Genomic DNA, 17,686 nt, shown 5'->3' with positions numbered 1-17,686 from the left:
CATGTAGTGTTTGAAGATGTCCGCCGCAGTGTGCAGGTCCCACCATGTTGTAGATGATGAGTTTACAGAATCCAGCCAGGAAATTCCTCCTCTTGTGCAACATCTCGATCTTCAATGACTCATCTGAATTCAAATAAACCCGGCAGTGAGTCCAAACCCGGCGGTAAACTCAAACCCGGCAGTGAGTCCAAACCCGGCGGTAAACTCAAACCCGGCGGCAAACTCAAACCCGGCGGTAAACTCAAACCCGGCGGTAAACTCAAACCCGGCGTAAACTCAAACCCGGCGGTAAACTCAAACCCGGCGGTAAAACTCAAACCCGGCGGTAAACTCAAACCCGGCGGTAAACTCAAACCCGGCGGTAAACTCAAACCCGGCGGTAAACTCAAACCCGGCGTGTTAATGTCAACCTACCGGTGGTACCGAGAAATAAACTTTCAACAATGAGCGAGGACAAGACCAATCGACCGCAAGGGGGGACAGGTAGGTTGGTCGGGTGGACAGATCGAATTTAAATAAGGACGAGAGGGGTTGGCGGTGGGACTGGGAGAGGCAGAGCTCCAAAGAGTGTGCAGGGACAGAGGGACCATGTGCACAGCTGTCTGACAGATCGAGAGGATCTTGGGCTTCATAAATAAATAAATACAGGAATTGAGTTTGAATAGAGAAAAACTGCAGAAAGCTGCAATACAAAGGGACTTGTCACAAAGTTAACACAAAGGAGCAGCAGGAATCACAGAATCCCTACAGTGCACTGCTTGCAAAGAAATGCAGCCCTGGGAGTAATTTTCTTCTGAAAGTTAAGACTAGAATTCATTTAAAAGCATTCAGTGAGCCCTTAAAGGCTATATTGACTTTAAAAATTGGCAAGTCATGTTGCAGCTTTATAGAACCTTAGTTAGGCCGCACTAGTGGTCAATTCTGGTCGCCACACTACCAGAAGGATGTGGAGGCTTTGGAGAGGGTACAGAAAAGCTTTACCAGGATGTTGCCTGGTATGGAGGGCATTAGCTATGAGGAGAGATTGGAGAAACTTGGTTTGTTCTCACTGGAACGACGGAGGTTGAGGGGGCGACCTGATAGAAGTCTACAAGATTATGAAGGGCATGGACAGAGTGGATAGTCAGAGGCTTTTTCCCCAGGGCGGAAGAGTCAATTACTAGGGGGCACAGGTTTAAGATGCGAGGGGCAAGGTTTAAAGGAGGTGTATGAGGCAAGATTTTTTTTTTTTTTACACAGAGTAGTGGGTGCCTGGAACTCGTTGCCGGGGGGGGAGGTAGTGGAAGCGGATACGGTAGTGACATTTTAGGGGCGTCTTGACAAGTACGCGAATAGGATGGGAATAGAGGGATATGGTCCCCGGAAGGGTAGGGGGTTTTAGTTCAGACGGGCAGCATGGTCAGTGCAGGCTTGGAGGGCCGAAGGGCCGTTCCTGTGCTGTAATTTTCTTTGTTCTTTGTCACAGACATGGGTGGGGTTTAGGAAGGTCCCAGAATTTCACCAACGTCTTTGCGCAGGGAAGTGAGTGTTATGCAGCCAAAGGCCGTACTGTAAAGGTACTCCTATTGCAGGCTCTAGGGCAGCACTAAGTGTTGCTGTTAGCTGGCTCTGTGTAGTCTTGGCTCAGGATAAGTTCCAGGGGGCCATCAAACCGCTCTGCGCAATTAGGGCTCAGGAGAAGTCCCGGGGAGCTGAGGAGGTGGCAGAAAGTCACTGGCTCTGCGCAGGAACGGATTAGGGCTCAGGAGAATCCCCGGGAGCCGTTTATAGCCTCGGTGTGTAGCTGGGGAAGATTGGAACTTGGTGGAATCCGGGGGGGGGGGGGGGGGGGTGCTGCTTGCCAGCGCAGGGAAGCGAGCCAGTTCTCCAGGAGCTGGAACTGCACCACCAGGACGTACAGACGGGAGTACAAACTCTGAAATCCAAAAACCTGGGGGCAGTGTGTGCTGTCGTTGAGGCAGTCCAAGTTGGAGTGGCTTGGAGAGAATTCGAAGGTTTGATAATTCAAAAATGAAAAATTTGGAGCCCCCTGTGAGTGAAACAGAGTTTCAACGAGATTGATTGACTCGGAGTTGACTGGAGTCCGGGTGGGAAAGCCATGGGGATCTGCCTTGGTGGCATTTGCTATTGGTTGTACACTGTAGTAAGCTCAGCCAGTTTATCTACTAATTCACATAATACTCACATTAACTCTGACTGTTAGATCGATTTTGTGCATGGTTTTGTCTATTTCACTTTGGATAGTAACGTTTATTTTTGTGCCTCTGTTCTCGTGGTAACTCAAGACTTTGCCGACTTTAAACAAAATGTTATTGGTCCCGAATTGAATTGTAGCAGGAACGAGGGGCTGATCGAATCCCTACAGTGCAGGAGGCTCATTGCGTCTACACCGACTCTCCGACAGGTTATCTTACCCAGGCCCTTTTCCCATAACCCCACAAACCTCCCGAACCTGCACAGCCTGGGACACGGAGGGACAATTTAGCATGGTCAATCCCCTTAACTCGCATACCTTTGGACTGCGAGAGGAGGAAACCCACGCAGACACGGGGAGGACGTGCAGGCTCCACACAGACAACGTGGACAGCGAGCCGAGGCCGGAATTGAGCCCGGGTCCCTGGCGCTGTGAGGCAGCAGTGCTAAGCACTGGGCCACTGCCTGGTCCATACGAATGCAATGGAGTTGTGCAGAATTTTATAAAGTTCTGGTTGGACTGCCCGCAGCTCGAGTGGTTTGAAGAGGATGCGAATGTGAAGCTGGGGTTGGGGACAGAGGAGATGAAGGGGAGATTGGAAGAAGGTGGGACAAGGTAGATATCGACAAGGTACAGATCAGTCAGAGACAGCTGGAGTCTCTCCTCACCATCTCCATCTTCGTCCAGTTCCACAAACACATGGTCCATGACAAAGCTCAGAAGCTCAGAGACCAGCCCAACATCAGCGGTGAAGACCAGAGGCTGCAACTCATCATGGCCGTCCTTCGTCATCTGACAGCTGAAGACCACCAGCAGGTCGCACAGCAGGACGAAGGACTGCGGCAGAATGGGACAGAACGGAACAGAACAGGGTGGTTAACAAGTTACCGGTGGGCAAATCGGCGCTCTGCGGACAACACTAACCCCTCGACCAGAGAACAGAACGGTAACTGATCCCAGCGCCCCAGTGTGCACACAACCATTCTACCCAGCGAGAGAACCTGTCTGCCTCTGACCCCCACCGCCCGCTGTCCCGAGCCCCCCCCCCCCCTGCCCGCCGCACTGAGGCCCCTCCCTGACCATCCAGAGACCCCCCCCCCCCCCCCCCAAGGCCCCCATCCCGCCATCACGAGCCCCCTGCTGCCCCGAACCCCTCCCAGCCGCCCCGAGGACCCCCCCCCTCCGTCGCCCCAAGGCCCCAGCCCCCATGAGGCCCCCCCCCCGCCCCCGCCGTCCTGAGCACCCCACCCCCACCGTGACGCTCACCCCACTGTGCAGTCACCTTACAGCTTCTCAGGCTGGCACTGACTGTCCCACACCTGCCACCTGATCATTCTCACACTGTGCAGGGTACAGTCTGATGGGATTTAATTCCCTCTCTGTGATCGCCTCTGCTGAAGGTACTGACTCTTGGGGAACGGTTCCACAGCTGTGTGTTCCCCGAATTCCTGGGATTGCGGGGGGTGGAGGGGCAGCTGGTCAGTGGAGATGGCTGGAATTCTGCCAAGCTCTCTGGCAGCGCACTGGGCCTACGCTCACTCACCTGCTCTCTCACGCTGATGCTGACGTTAGACAGGCCATGCTGACACACGGCCAGCACTGTGTTCCGTTGCTTCCTCAGTCTGATCAGCTGCTCCTGTGCACATCAAATAGTCAGAGTGAGTCAATCGCCACCAATCCAATGGCATTCCTTCACAGCTCCCCGCCAACCCCTCACGAGCGGGGCCCGGCGCCGGGGGGCGGAGCAGGGCCCGGGGGGCGGAGCGGGGCCCGGGGGGCGGAGCGGGTCCCAGGGGGCGGAGCGGGGCCCAGGGGGCGGAGCGGGGCCCAGGGGGCGGAGCGGGGCCCAGGGGGCGGAGCGGGGCCCAGGGGGCGGAGCGGGGCCCGGGGGGCGGAGAGGGGCCCAGGGGGCGGAGCGGGGCCCAGGGGGCGGAGCGGGGCCCAGGGGGCGGAGCGGGGCCCAGGGGGCGGAGCGGGGCCCAGGGGGCGGAGCGGGGCCCAGGGGGCGGAGCGGGGCCCAGGGGGCGGAGCGGGGCCCAGGGGGCGGAGCGGGGCCCAGGGGGCGGAGAGGGGCCCAGGGTGCGGAGAGGGGCCCAGGGGGCGGAGCGGGGCCCAGGGGGCGGAGCGGGGCCCGACGCCGGGGGGCAGAGCGGGGCCCGACGCCGGGGAGCGGGGCCCGACGCCGGGGGGCAGAGCGGGGCCCGGGGGCGGAGCGGGGCCCGGGGGGCGGAGCGGGGGCCCGGGGGGCGGAGCGGGCCCGGGGGCGGAGCGGGCCCGGGGGGCGGAGCGGGGCCCGGGGGGCGGAGCGGGGCCCGGGGGCGGAGCGGGGCCCGGGGGGCGGAGCGGGGCCCGGGGGCGGAGCGGGCCCGGGGGCGGAGCGGGGCCCGGGGGCGGAGCGGGGCCCGGGGGCGGAGCGGGCGGAGCGGGGCCCGGGGGCGGAGCGGGGCCCGGGGGCGGAGCGGGGCCCGGGGGCGGAGCGGGGCCCGGGGGCGGAGCGGGGCCCGGGGGCGGAGCGGGGCCCGGGGCGGAGCGGGGCCCGGGGGCGGAGCGGGGCCCGGGGGCGGAGCGGGGCCGGGGGCGGAGCGGGGCCCGGGGGCGGAGCGGGGCCCGGGGGCGGAGCGGGGCCCGGGGGCGGAGCGGGGCCCGGGGGCGGAGCGGGGCCCGGGGGCGGAGCGGGGCCCGGGGGCGGAGCGGGGCCCGGGGGCGGAGCGGGGCCCGGGGGCGGAGCGGGCGGAGCGGGGGCCCGGGGGCGGAGCGGGGCCCGGGGGCGGAGCGGGGCCCGGGGGCGGAGCGGGGCCCGGGGGCGGAGCGGGGCCCGGGGGCGGAGCGGGGCCCGGGGGCGGAGCGGGGCCCGGGGGCGGAGCGGGGCCCGGGGGCGGGAGCGGGCCCGGGGGCGGAGCGGGGCCCGGGGGCGGAGCGGGGCCCGGGGCGGAGCGGGGCCCGGGGGCGGAGCGGGCGGAGCGGGGCCCGGGGGCGGAGCGGGGCCCGGGGGGCGGAGCGGGGCCCGGGGGGCGGAGCGGGGCCCGGGGGCGGAGCGGGGCCCGGGGGGCGGAGCGGGGCCCGGGGGGCGGAGCGGGCGGAGCGGGGCCCGGGGGCGGAGCGGGGCCCGGGGGCGGAGCGGGGCCCGGGGCGGAGCGGGGCCCGGGGCGGAGCGGGGCCCGGGGGCGGAGCGGGCCCGGGGGCGGAGCGGGGCCCGGGGGCGGAGCGGGCGGGAGCGGGGCCCGGGGGCGGAGCGGGGCCCGGGGGCGGAGCGGGGCCCGGGGGCGGAGCGGGGCCCGGGGCGGAGCGGGGCCCGGGGGCGGAGCGGGGCCCGGGGGCGGAGCGGGGCCCGGGGGCGGAGCGGGGCCCGGGGGCGGAGCGGGGCCCGGGGGCGGAGCGGGGCCCGGGGGCGGAGCGGGGCGGAGCGGGGCCCCGGGGGCGGAGCGGGGCCCGGGGCGGAGCGGGGCCCGGGGGCGGAGCGGGCGGAGCGGGGCCCGACGCCGGGGGGCAGAGCGGGGCCCGGGGGCGGAGCGGGGCCCGGGGCGGAGCGGGGCCCGGGGGCGGAGCGGGGCCCGGGGGCGGAGCGGGGCCCGGGGGCGGAGCGGGGCCCGGGGGCGGAGCGGGGCCCGGGGGCGGAGCGGGGCCCGGGGGCGGAGCGGGCGGAGCGGGGCCCGACGCCGGGGGGCAGAGCGGGGCCCGGGGGCGGAGCGGGGCCCGGGGGCGGAGCGGGGCCCGGGGCGGAGCGGGGCCCGGGGGCGGAGCGGGGCCCGGGGGCGGAGCGGGGCCCGGGGGCGGAGCGGGGCCCGGGGGCGGAGCGGGGCCCGGGGGCGGAGCGGGCGGAGCGGGGCCCGGGGGCGGAGCGGGGCCCGGGGGCGGAGCGGGCGGAGCGGGGCCCGACGCCGGGGGGCAGAGCGGGGCCCGGGGGCGGAGCGGGGCCCGGGGGCGGAGCGGGGCCCGGGGGCGGAGCGGGGCCCGGGGGCGGAGCGGGGCCCGGGGGCGGAGCGGGGCCCGGGGGCGGAGCGGGGCCCGACGCCGAGGGGCGGAGCGGGGCCCGACGCCGAGGGGCGGAGCGGGGCCCGACGCCGAGGGGCGGAGCGGGGCCCGACGCCGAGGGGCGGAGCGGGGCCCGACGCCGAGGGGCGGAGCGGGGCCCGACGCCGAGGGGCGGAGCGGGGCCCGACGCCGAGGGGCGGAGCGGGGCCCGACGCCGAGGGGCGGAGCGGGGCCCGACGCCGAGGGGCGGAGCGGGGCCCGACGCCGAGGGGCGGAGCGGGGCCCGACGCCGAGGGGCGGAGCGGGGCCCGACGCCGAGGGGCGGAGCGGGGCCCGACGCCGAGGGGCGGAGCGGGGCCCGACGCCGAGGGGCGGAGCGGGGCCCGACGCCGAGGGGCGGAGCGGGGCCCGACGCCGAGGGGCGGAGCGGGGCCCGACGCCGAGGGGCGGAGCGGGGCCCGACGCCGGGGGGCGGAGCGGCGCCAGACGCTGGGGGCGGAGCGCCAGACGCTGGGGGCGGACAGCCCAGACAGACGGACGCTCCGCCCCCAGAATCTGGCGCTCCGCCCCCAGAATCTGGCGCTCCATCCCCGGGCGCCGGGCCCTGCTCCCTCCCCAGGTGCAGGGCGCCAGGGGCAGACATCAATCACTCCCAGGACAGGTACAGCACGGTGTTCAATACAGAGTATAGCTCCCTCTACACTGTCCCCCATCAAACACTCCCAGGACAGGGACAGCACGGGTTAAGTGCTGGTGCCAAAGGGTGATAACGTCTTTCCCATTCAGCACAAGCCACCTGACAGCTCTTCTGGCACATAATCGCAAACTGCGCAGCAGGAAATCCATTCTGAAACTCCCTCGCTTTGTGTCCCGCGAGCAGTTTAACGGAGGCTGCGAACTCCCATTTGTTGCGGAGGGTTTGCAGCCAACTCCAGAAGCCCAGCCAACAGGATCTACCAATATTACCTTGGTTACTGGATACTCGGAGATGACAGCCAGTCTCCAGAGAATATGAAAGTGGGCACAGAGCAATGCCTGGATAATAATCTGTGGATTAAGAGAAAGAGAATGAGCATTACACGCAATGTCTTCACAAAGCATCCATTCCGCTTGTATCACAGCTTGGTCTGGCTCCCGCCCTGTCCAACACCGCAAGAAAATGCAAAGGGTCCTGAACGAAGCCTAGTCCATTTTGCAAACCAGCTTCCCGTCCACTGACTCTGTCTGCACTCCCTCCTGCCTCGGAAAAGCAGCCAGCATAATTAAGGACACAATGCATCCCGGGCCTACTCTCTTGCACCTTCTTCGACTCAAGAACAGCTTCTTCCCTGCTGCCATCGGACTTCTGAAGAGAGTCATATATAAGGACCTACCTTAGATTAAATTGATCTTTCACTACACCCTAGCTATGACTGTAACATCCTCAGCACTCTATCCTTTCCTTCTGTATAAAAAATATGCTTTGTCTGAATAGCGCGCAAGAAGCAATGCTTTTCACTGTATACTAGTAGGGTGGCATGGTGACACAGCTGGCCCACAGCGCCAGGGACCCGGGTTCGATTCCCGGCTCGCCGTCTGTGCGGAGTTTGCACGTTCTCCCCCGTGTCTGCGTGGGTTTCCTCCGGGTGCTCCGGTTTCCTCCCACAGTCCGAAAGACGTGCTGGTTAGGGTGCTAAATTCTCCCTCAGTGTTACCCCCTGAACAGGCGCCGGAGTGTGGGCGACTAGGGGATTTTCACAGTAACTTCACTGCAGTGTTAACGCAAGCCTACTTGTGACACTAATAAATAAAATTAAACTTTTAATACATGTGACAATCATAAATCAAATCAAATATTCAACTGATACAAGCACCAAGAAACAGTAAACTGATGGAACACTCTCCGGAGTATCGGGGAACGATCAGTCAGTCATTGCACTGTGAGATGATACTGTGCCTTTCAGAAATGTATGTGTGTCATGTTTCTTGTGCTAGATTTTTTTTTAAACAGTCAGTTCCCTTTATCGGTGCTACTTTGTCTGAAACTGGCAGCTCCTTTGGTACTGCAGAAGCATAATTGCTCCTAATTGCTGGAATGTTTGTCTTAATTTGAGTTAATGCAGTTTGGTTATTTTCATGTTCCCCGCCCCCCTGAGGGTTTTTCTGAGTGGGGCTCAATTAAGGTTGATTGACAGGAAGGATCATGTCACTGGGCGAGATGAAGCTTACACAGAGCAATCAGGTCAGTTGCTGCTTGGGGATCTCTGGAGAGAGGTAGCTTTCTCAGTGTCTCATTATCCCCCCCCCCCGGATTTGGAGACTGATATAGAACACAGAACAGTACAGCACAGAACAGGCCCTTCGGCCCACGATGTTGTGCCGAGCTTTGTCTGAAACCAAGATCAAGCTATCCCACTCCCTATCATCCCGAAGTACTCCATGTGCCTATCCAATAGCTTCTTAAATGTTCCTAAAGTTTCTGACTCCACTATCACTGCAGGCAGTCCATTCCACACCCCAACCACTCTCTGAGTAAAGAACCTACCTCGGACATCCTTCCTATATCTCCCACCATGAACCCTATAGTTATGCCCCCTTGCAATAGCACCATCCACCCGAGGAAATAGTCTTTGAATGTTCACTCTATCTATCCCCCTCATCATCTTATCAACCTCTATCAAGTCTCCTCTCAACCTCCTCCGCTCCAAAGAGAAAAGCCCAAGTTCCCTCAACCTTTCCTCATAAGACCTACCCTCCAAACCAGGCAGCATCCTGGTAAATCTCCTTTGCACTCTTTCCAGTGTCTCCACATCCTTCTTGTAGTGAGGTGACCAGAACTGCACACAATATTCCAAATGTGGTCTCACCAAGGTCCTGTACAGTTGCAGCATAACCCCACGGCTCAAACTCAAACCCCCTGTTAATAAAAGCTAACACACTATAGGCCTTCTTCACGGCTCTATCCACTTGAGTGGCAACCTTCAGAGATCTATGGATATGAACCCCAAGATCTCTCTGTTCCTCCACATTCTTCAGAACCCTACCTTTGACCCTGTAATCCACATTTAAATTAGTCCTACCAAAATGAATCACCTCACATTTATCAGGGTTAAACTCCATTTGCCATTTTTCAGCCCAGCTTTGCATCCTATCTATGTCTCTTTGCAGCCTACAGCAGCCCTCCACCTCATCCACTACTCCACCAATCTTGGTGTCATCAGCAAATTTACTGATCCACCCTTCAGCCCCCTCCTCTAAGTCATTAATAAAAATCACAAAGAGCAGAGGACCAAGCACTGATCCCTGTGGCACTCCGCTGGTAACCGGTTTCCAGTCCGAAAATTTTCCATCCACCACCACCCTCTGTCTTCTGTTAGATAGCCAGTTACCTATCCAATCGGCCAAACTTCCCTCTATCCCACACCTCCTTACTTTCTTCATAAGCCGACCGTGGGGGACTTTATCAAACGCCTTACTAAAATCCATGTATATGACATCAACTGCACTACCTTCATCTACACACTTAGTTACCTCCTCAAAAAATTCTATCAAATTTGTGAGGCAAGACTTGCCCTTCACAAATCCGTGCTGACTAACCCGGATTAATCCGCATCTTTCTAAATGGTCGTGAATCCCATCCCTGAGGACCTTTTCCATCAACTTACCGACCACCGAAGTAAGACTAACCGGCCTATAGTTACCAGGGTCATTTCTATTCCCTTTCTTAAACAGAGGAACCACATTCGCCACTCTCCAGTCCTCTGGCACCACCCCCGTGGACAGTGAGGACCCAAAGATCAATGCCAAAGGATCTGCTATCTCATCCCTTGCCTCCCAAACAATCCTAGGATATATTTCATCAGGCCCAGGGGACTTATCAACTTTCTGCCAGAAATCAGTCTCTTTCTCTGGAGGCTGCTGTATGGGAGTCAGAGGACAGGTATCTTTCTGTATCTGGCCAGAGGGGTTCAAAGGCTGGAAATCTAGCATCCATGTGAGCCTGCGCTTTCTTCCTGTGCTAACTTAGTCTGAAGAGGGATTTATGTCTGTGGGGTTATTACTTACATTGGAACGATAGAGATAGTTAACTATTCGAATTACACCTGGTCACGTGCAAGCATTTCCAATCGGTAAAAGTTCTGCTGATTCTATTTGTCATATTTTAACTGTGTTGTTAAATAAAGTTTGCTCGCATGAAAGCTCCCTCGTGGGTCAATAGAATGACACTTGGAGCGAAACACCTTCTGCTTGTCCTAATGCCAAAATCAAAAAAGGTTTGGGGGGCTGGGGGGGTCTTGGCTAACTTCATAATGTACCTCAGAGCTTTTCGTTTTGCCCTCATGAGGACGGTTCGCAGGAATACCAATGCCAGGGAAGCAAATACATACAGGATGAGAAGAGGATGCTGACTGGTTGACAAGTGGCCTCTGATTGGCACAAGGAGATGGTGATGGACAGTTAACTTCCAAACACGGTTTGAAATTTAAACGAGGCAGCTGGATTCTGATCGGTCGAGGCATTGCCCTGAGGAGTGAACCAGCAAATAGCTGTCACTTGTTAAACTGAAACAGTCGCAACGTGGACATGTTTCATCTGCAATGAACGGTACAGTGTGTATTAACATATGAAGCCACTGGGCTCATCACAACAATGCACTGTCGGAGCGTCAGTACTGAGGGAGTGCCGCACTGTCAGAGAGTCAGTGCTGAGGGAGTGCCACACTGTCAGAGGGTCAGTACTGAGGGAGTGCCGCACTGTCAGAGAGTCAGTGCTGAGGGAGTGCCACACTGTCAGAGGGTCAGTACTGAGGGAGTGCCACACTGTCAGAGAGTCAGTACTGAGGCAGTGCCACACTGTCAGAGGGTCAGTACTGAGGGAGTGCCACACTGTCAGAGAGTCAGTGCTGAGGGAGTGCCACACTGTCAGAGGGTCAGTACTGAGGGAGTGCCGCACTGTCAGAGAGTCAGTGCTGAGGGAGTGCCGCACTGTCAGAGGGTCAGTACTGAGGGAGTGCCGCACTGTCAGAGGGTCAGTGCTGAGGGAGTGCTGCACTGTCAGAGGGTCAGTGCTGAGGGAGTGCCGCAATGTCAGAGGGTCAGTGCTGAGGGAGTGCCGCACTGTCAGAGGGTCAGTGCTGAGGGAGTGCCGCACTGTCAGAGGGTCAGTGCTGAGGGAGTGCCGCACTGTCAGAGGGTCAGTACTGAGGGAGTGCCGCACTGTCAGAGGGGGCCAAAATGGACCAGTTTGCTGATGGGACATTGGGCGGGATTTTCCTCCCTCCTCTGCGGTGTGTTTCATGGCAACGGGAAGCAGTGCACCATTTGCTGACGCTGTGATCTCATGGTCTTGCCGTTGTCAAGGGAGGGTTTCAGACATCTGGACCTTTGGGGTCTCTTCCGGGGAAGATGGGACCTGTACAAGGACGGGTTGGATCTAAACTGGAGGGGCACAAATATTCTGGCCGGGAGGTTTGCTAGCGTCACACGGGAGGATTTAAACTAGTTTGGCAGGGGGGTGGGAACCAAAGCAAAGGTGAATTAGCTGAAGGGGAACCAGTGGGGCCGGTAAGACTCAGAGAAACAGCAGGCAGGATGGGATTGCTAATCAGAGAGGGTCTGGTGGACTGAAGTGCATTTGTTTCAATGTGAGAAGTGTAACGGGTAAGGCAGATGAACTTAGAGCTTGGATTAGTACTTGGAACTATGATGTTGTTGCTATTACAGAGACTTGGTTCAGGGAAGGACAGGATTGGCAGGAAACCAATGGCCGGGGTGGACTGTTGGAGGGACCGCAAGATGCCACCACAGTAAAGGCCAGCGAGATTTCAGCGATTAAGTCCATTGGATCCTGTGGATGATGAAGAATAAGCAGCGCTGTTTTGAAGGAGTCAGGTGGCCTGCGTCACACATTCGCTCATGAGCATCCTTTAATCAACATTTCAGTCTGATCGTATGGAATGGGGAGGCGACGGCCTCGTGGTATTATCGCTGGACTATTAATCCAGAAACTCAGCTCATGCTCTGGGGATCCGGGTTTGAATCCTGCCATGACAGATAGTGGAATAAAAAATACCTGGAAATAAGAATCTACTGATGACCCATTGTCGGAAAAACCCATCTGGTTCCTTTAGGGAAGGAAATCTGCCGTCCTTACCCAGTCTGGCCTACAAGTGACTCCAGAGCCACAGCAATGTAGCTGACTTTCAACTGCCCTCCAAGGGCAACTAGGGATGGGCAATAAATGCTGGCGAGTTAGCGACACCCATGTTCCACAAATTTATAAAAAAGGTAAGTATTTCATTAGTTATAGGGGACTCTATAGTTAGGGGTACAGATAGGCGTTTCTGTGGATGTGAAAGAGACTCCAGGATGGTTTGTTGCCTCCCTGGTGCCAGGGTCCGGGATGTCTCTGAACAGACAGAAAGCATTCTGAAGGGAGAGGGTGAACAGCCAGAGGTCGTGGTACATATTGGTACTAACGGCATAGGTAGGAAGAGTGATGAGGTCCTGCAGCAGCAGTTTAGGGAGTTAGGTAGAAAGTTAAAAAGCAGGACCTCTAGGGTTGTAATCTCAGGATTACTCCCTGTGCCACGTGCCAGTGAGGCTAGGAATAGGAAGATAGTGCAGCTCAACATGTGGCTAAACAGCTGGTGTAGGAGGGAGGGTTTCAGATATCTGGACCATTGGGGTCTCTTCCAGGGCAGATGGGACCTGTACAAGAAGGACGGGTTGCATCTAAACTGGAAGGGCACAAATATTCTGGCCGCGAGGTTTGCTAGTGTCACACGGGAGGATTTAAACTAGTTTGGCAGGGGGGTGGGAACCAAAGCAAAGGTGAATTAGCTGAAGGAGAACCAGAGAGTAGGGCCAGTAAGACTCAGAGAAACAGCAGGCAGGGTGGGATTGCTAATCAGAGAGGGTCTGGTGGACTGAAGTGCATTTGTTTCAATGCGAGAAGTGTAACGGGTAAGGCAGATGAACTTAGAGCTTGGATTAGTACTTGGAACTATGATGTTGTTGCTATTACAGAGACTTGGTTAAGAGAAGGACAGGATTGGCAGCTTAACATTCCAGGATACAGATGTTTCAGGCGGGATAGAGGGGGATGTAAAAGGGGTGGGGGAGTTGCACTATTGGTTAAGGAGAATATCACAGCTGTACTCCGGGAGGACACCTCGGAGAGCTCATACAGCGAGGCAATATGGGTAGAGCTCAGGAATAGGAAAGGTGTAGTCACAATGTTGGGGGTTTACTATAGGCCTCCCAACAGCCAGCGGGAGACTGAGGAACAGATATGTCGGCAGATTTTGGCAAAGTGTAAAAGTAACAGGGTTGTTGTGGTGGGAGATTTTAACTTCCCCGATATTGACTGGGACTCACTTAGTGCTCGGGGCGTGGATGGGGCAGAGTTTGTAAGGAGCATCCAGGAGGGCTTCCTGAAACAGTATGCAGATAGTCCAACGAGGGAAGGGACCATACTGGACCCGGTATTGGGGAATGAGCCCAGCCAGGTGGTCGATGTTCCAGTAGGGGAGCAGCTCGGGAACAGTGACCACAATTCAGTAAGCTTTAAGGTACTGATGGATAAAGATAAGTGTAGTCCTCAAGTGAAGGTGCTAAATTGGGGGAAGGCTAATTACAACAATATTAGGCAGGAACTGGAGAATGTAGATTGGGGGCAGATGTTTGAGGGCAAGTCAACATCTGGCATCTGGGAGGCTTTCAAGTGCAAGTTGATAGGGATTCAGGACCGGCATATTCCGTAAGGATGAAGGATAAGTGTGGCAAGTTTTGGGAACCTTGGATAACGAGAGATATTGTGAGCCTAGTCAAAGAGAAAAAGGAAACATTTGTCAAAGCTAGGAGGCTGGGAACAGACGAAGCAAGTGTGGAATACAAGGAAAGTAGAAAGAAACTTAAGCAAGAAGTAAGGACCCCTAAAAGGGGTCATGAAAAATCATTGGTCAGCAGGATTAAGGAAAATCCCAAGGCTTTTTATACATATATAAAGAGCAAGAGGGTAGCCAGGGAGAGGGTTGGCCCACTCAAGGACAAGAGAGGGAATCTATGCGTGGTGCCAGTGGAAATGGGCGAGGTATTAAATGAGTACTTTGTGTCAGTATTCACCAAAGAGAAGGACTTGTTGGATGATGAGTCTGGGAAAGGGTGTGTTGATAGTTTGAGTCATGTTCAGATCAAAAAGGAGGTGGTATTGGGGTTCTTGAGAAACATTAAGGAAGATAAGTCCCCAGGGACTGATGGGATATACACCAGAATACTGAGAGGGGCAAGGGAGGAAATTGCTGGGGCCTTGAGAGAAATCTTTGTATCCTCACTGGCTACAGGGGAGGTCACAGTAAGAAGTTTAACAACACCAGGTTAAAGTCCAACAGGTTTATTTGGTAGCAAAAGCCACACAAGCTTTCGGAGCCTTAAGCCCCTTCTTCACTCACCTGAAGGAGGAGCTTAAGGCTCTGAAAGCTTGCGTGGCTTTTGCTACCAAATAAACCTGTTGGACTTTAACCTGGTGTTGTTAAACTTCTTACTGTGTTTACCCCAGTCCAACGCCGGCATCTCCACATCATGACTACAGGGGAGGTCCCAAAGGATTGGAGAATAGCCAATGTTGTTCCTTTGTTTAAGAAGGGTAGCAAGAATAATCCAGGTAATTACAGGCCGGTGAGCCTTACATCAGTGGTAGGGAAATTATTGGAGAGAATTCTTCGAGACAGGATTTATTCCCACTTGGAAATAAGTGGACATATTAGTGAGAGGCAACATGGTTTTGTGAAGGGGAAGTCGTGTCTCACTAACCTGATCAAGTTTTTTGAGGAAGTGATGAAGATGATTGATGAGGGTAGGGCAGTGGATGTTGTCTACATGGACTTCAGTGAGGCCTTTGACAAGGTCCCTCATGGCAGACTGTTGGAGAAGGTGAAGTCGCATGGGATCAGAGATGGGCTGGCAAGGTGGATACAGAACTGGCTCGGTCATAGAAGACAGAGGGGAGCAGTGGAAGGGTGCGATCCTGAATGGAGGGCTATGACAAGTGGTGTTCCTCTGGGATCAGTACTGGGACCTTTGCTGTTTGTAATATATATAAATGATTTGGAGGAAAATGTAACTGGATTGATTAGTAAGTTTGCGGACAACACAAAGGTTGGTGGATCTGCGGATAGCGATGAGGACCATCAGACGATACAGCAGGATATAGATCAGTTGGACACTTGGGCGGAGAGATGGCAGATGGAGTTTAATCCGGACAAATGTGAGGTAATGCATTTTGGAAGGTCTAATACAGATAGGAAATATACAGTAAATGGCAGAACCCTTAAGAGTATTGATAGGCAAAGAGATCTGGGTGTACAGGTACACAGGTCACTGAGAGCGGCAATGCAGGTGGAGAAGGTAGTCAAGAAGGCATACGGCATGCTTGCTTTCATTGGCCGGGGCATTGAGTTTAAAAATTGGCAAGTCATGTCGCAGCTTTATAGAACCTTAGTTAGGCCGCACTTGGAACATAGTGTTCAATTCTGGTCGCCACACTACCAGAAGGATGTGGAGGCTTTGGAGAGGCTACAGAAAAGATTTACCAGGATGTTGCCTGGAATGGAGGGCATTAGCTATGAAGAGAGGTTGGAGAAACTTGGTTTGTTCTCACTGGAACGACGGAGGTTGAGGGGAGACCTGATAGAAGTCTACAAGATTATGAAGGGCATGGACAGAGTGGATAGTCAGAAGCTTTTTCCCCAGGATGGAAGAGTCAATTACTCGGGGGCACCGGTTTAAGGTGCGAGGGGCAAGGTTTAAAGGAGATGTACGAGGCAAGATTTTTTACAGAGAGGGTGGTGGGTGCCTGGAACTCGTTGCCGGGGGTGGTAGTGGAAGCGGATACGATAGTGATTTTTAAGGGGCGTCTTGACAAGTACATGAATAGGATGGGAATAGAGGGATATGGTCCCCGGAAGGGTAGGGGGTTTTAGTTCAGTCGGGCAGCATGGTCGGTGCAGGCTCGGAGGGGCCGAAGGGCCTGTTCCTGTGCTGTAATTTTCTTTGTTCTTTATTACGGGTCGTGGGATCTTGCTGTGCAGAAATACGCACCCACGCAACAACCAAAACTACATTTCAAAAGCACTTGGTTGGCGGAGGCGCTCGTTCAGCCCAATGCTGGCTGGACACTGATATCTGCCGTTACGGATTAAACTGAATCCGTGTTAGGTGCAAAGCCTCGAGGCTGTGACATACGTCCTGGGCCCATGCTCGGATGTTTGCTCAGTGAGACAGCCCATCGCCTTAGGGAAACTCAGATCGAGCAACTTGAACTCCAGGCAGCAGGCAGGTTCGGCCGTCTCTCTCTCTCTCTCCCCGATCTCTGCCTCGGAGCAGGGAATCCCGCAGAGTTTATTCATTTGTGGGACACAGGTGTCGCTGGCTGGGCCAATATTTATTGCCCATCCCTAGTTGCCCTTGGAGGGCAGTTGAGAGTCAACAAAGAATATTACAGCACAGGAACAGGCCCTTCGGCCCTCCAAGCCTGCACTGACCATGCTGCCCGACTGAACTAAAACCCCCTACCCTTCCGGAGACCATATCCCTCTATTCCCATCCTATTCATGTGTTTGTCAAGACGCCCCTTAAAAGTCACTACCGTGGAGATTTACCAGGATGCTGCCTGGTTTGGAGGGTAGGTTTTATGAGGAAAGGTTGAGGGAGCTAGGGCTGTTCTCTCTGGAGCGGCACGGTAGCACAGTGGTTAGCACTGCTGCTTCACAGCTCCAGGGACCTGGGTTCGATTCCCGGCTTGGGTCACTGTCTGTGTGGAGTTTGCACATTCTCCTCGTGTCTGCGTGGGTTTCCTCCGGGTGCTCCGGTTTCCTCCCACAGTCCAAAGATGTGCGGGTTAGGTTGATTGGCCATGCTAAAATTGCCCCTTAGTGTCCTGGGATGCGTAGATTAGAGGGATTAGTGGGTAAAATATGTAGGGATATGGGGGTAGGGCCTGGGTGGGATTGTGGTCGGTGCAGACTCGATGGGCCGAATGGCCTCTTTCTGTACTGTAGGGTTTCTATGATTCTATCTATGATGAGAGGCGACTTAATAGAGGTTTATAAGATGATGAGGGGGATAGATAGAGTGAACGTTCAGGGACTATTTCCTCGGGTGGATGTAGCTGTTACTAGGGGGCATAACTATAAGGTTCGTGGTGGGAGACAGAGGAGGGATGTCTGAGGTAGGTTCTTTACTCAGAGAGTGGTTGGGGTGTGGAATGGACTGCCTGCAGTGATAGTGGAGTCAGACACTTTAGGAACATTTAAGTGGTTATTGGATAGGCACATGGAGCACACCAGGATGATAGGGAGTGGGATAGCTTGATCTTGGTTTCGGACAAAGCTCGGCACAACATCGAGGGCCGAAGGGCCTGTTCTGTGCTGTACTGTTCTATCTGCTTCCACAGTCTCCCCCGGAAGCGAGTTCCAGGCACCCGCCACATTGCTGTGGCTCTGGAGTCACATGTAGGCCAGACCGGGTGAGGACAGTAGAT

The 17,686-nt window shown here is 56.8% G+C and overlaps 1 protein-coding gene across 1 annotated transcript in view; it reads right to left on the bottom strand.

Moving 5' to 3' along the window:
* Window positions 1-5: 5 nt before the first annotated feature.
* LOC144488639 (cohesin subunit SA-1-like) overlaps window positions 6-17,686 on the bottom strand; it is a gene marked incomplete at its 3' end in the record, with an annotated part of 77,219 nt that continues 59,538 nt past the window's right edge. The window contains 5 exon segments of the mRNA XM_078206705.1: window positions 6-39; window positions 41-123; window positions 2,863-3,031; window positions 3,738-3,830; window positions 7,133-7,213. Coding sequence (XP_078062831.1) covers window positions 6-39; window positions 41-123; window positions 2,863-3,031; window positions 3,738-3,830; window positions 7,133-7,213 — 460 coding nt within the window.

Source organism: Mustelus asterias, unplaced genomic scaffold (genome assembly GCF_964213995.1).
Source record: "Mustelus asterias unplaced genomic scaffold, sMusAst1.hap1.1 HAP1_SCAFFOLD_1731, whole genome shotgun sequence".
Classification (NCBI taxonomy): Eukaryota; Metazoa; Chordata; class Chondrichthyes; order Carcharhiniformes; family Triakidae; genus Mustelus; species Mustelus asterias.
Note: the sequence above shows the minus strand (reverse complement) of the source record. Positions and strands in the feature narration are given on the sequence as shown.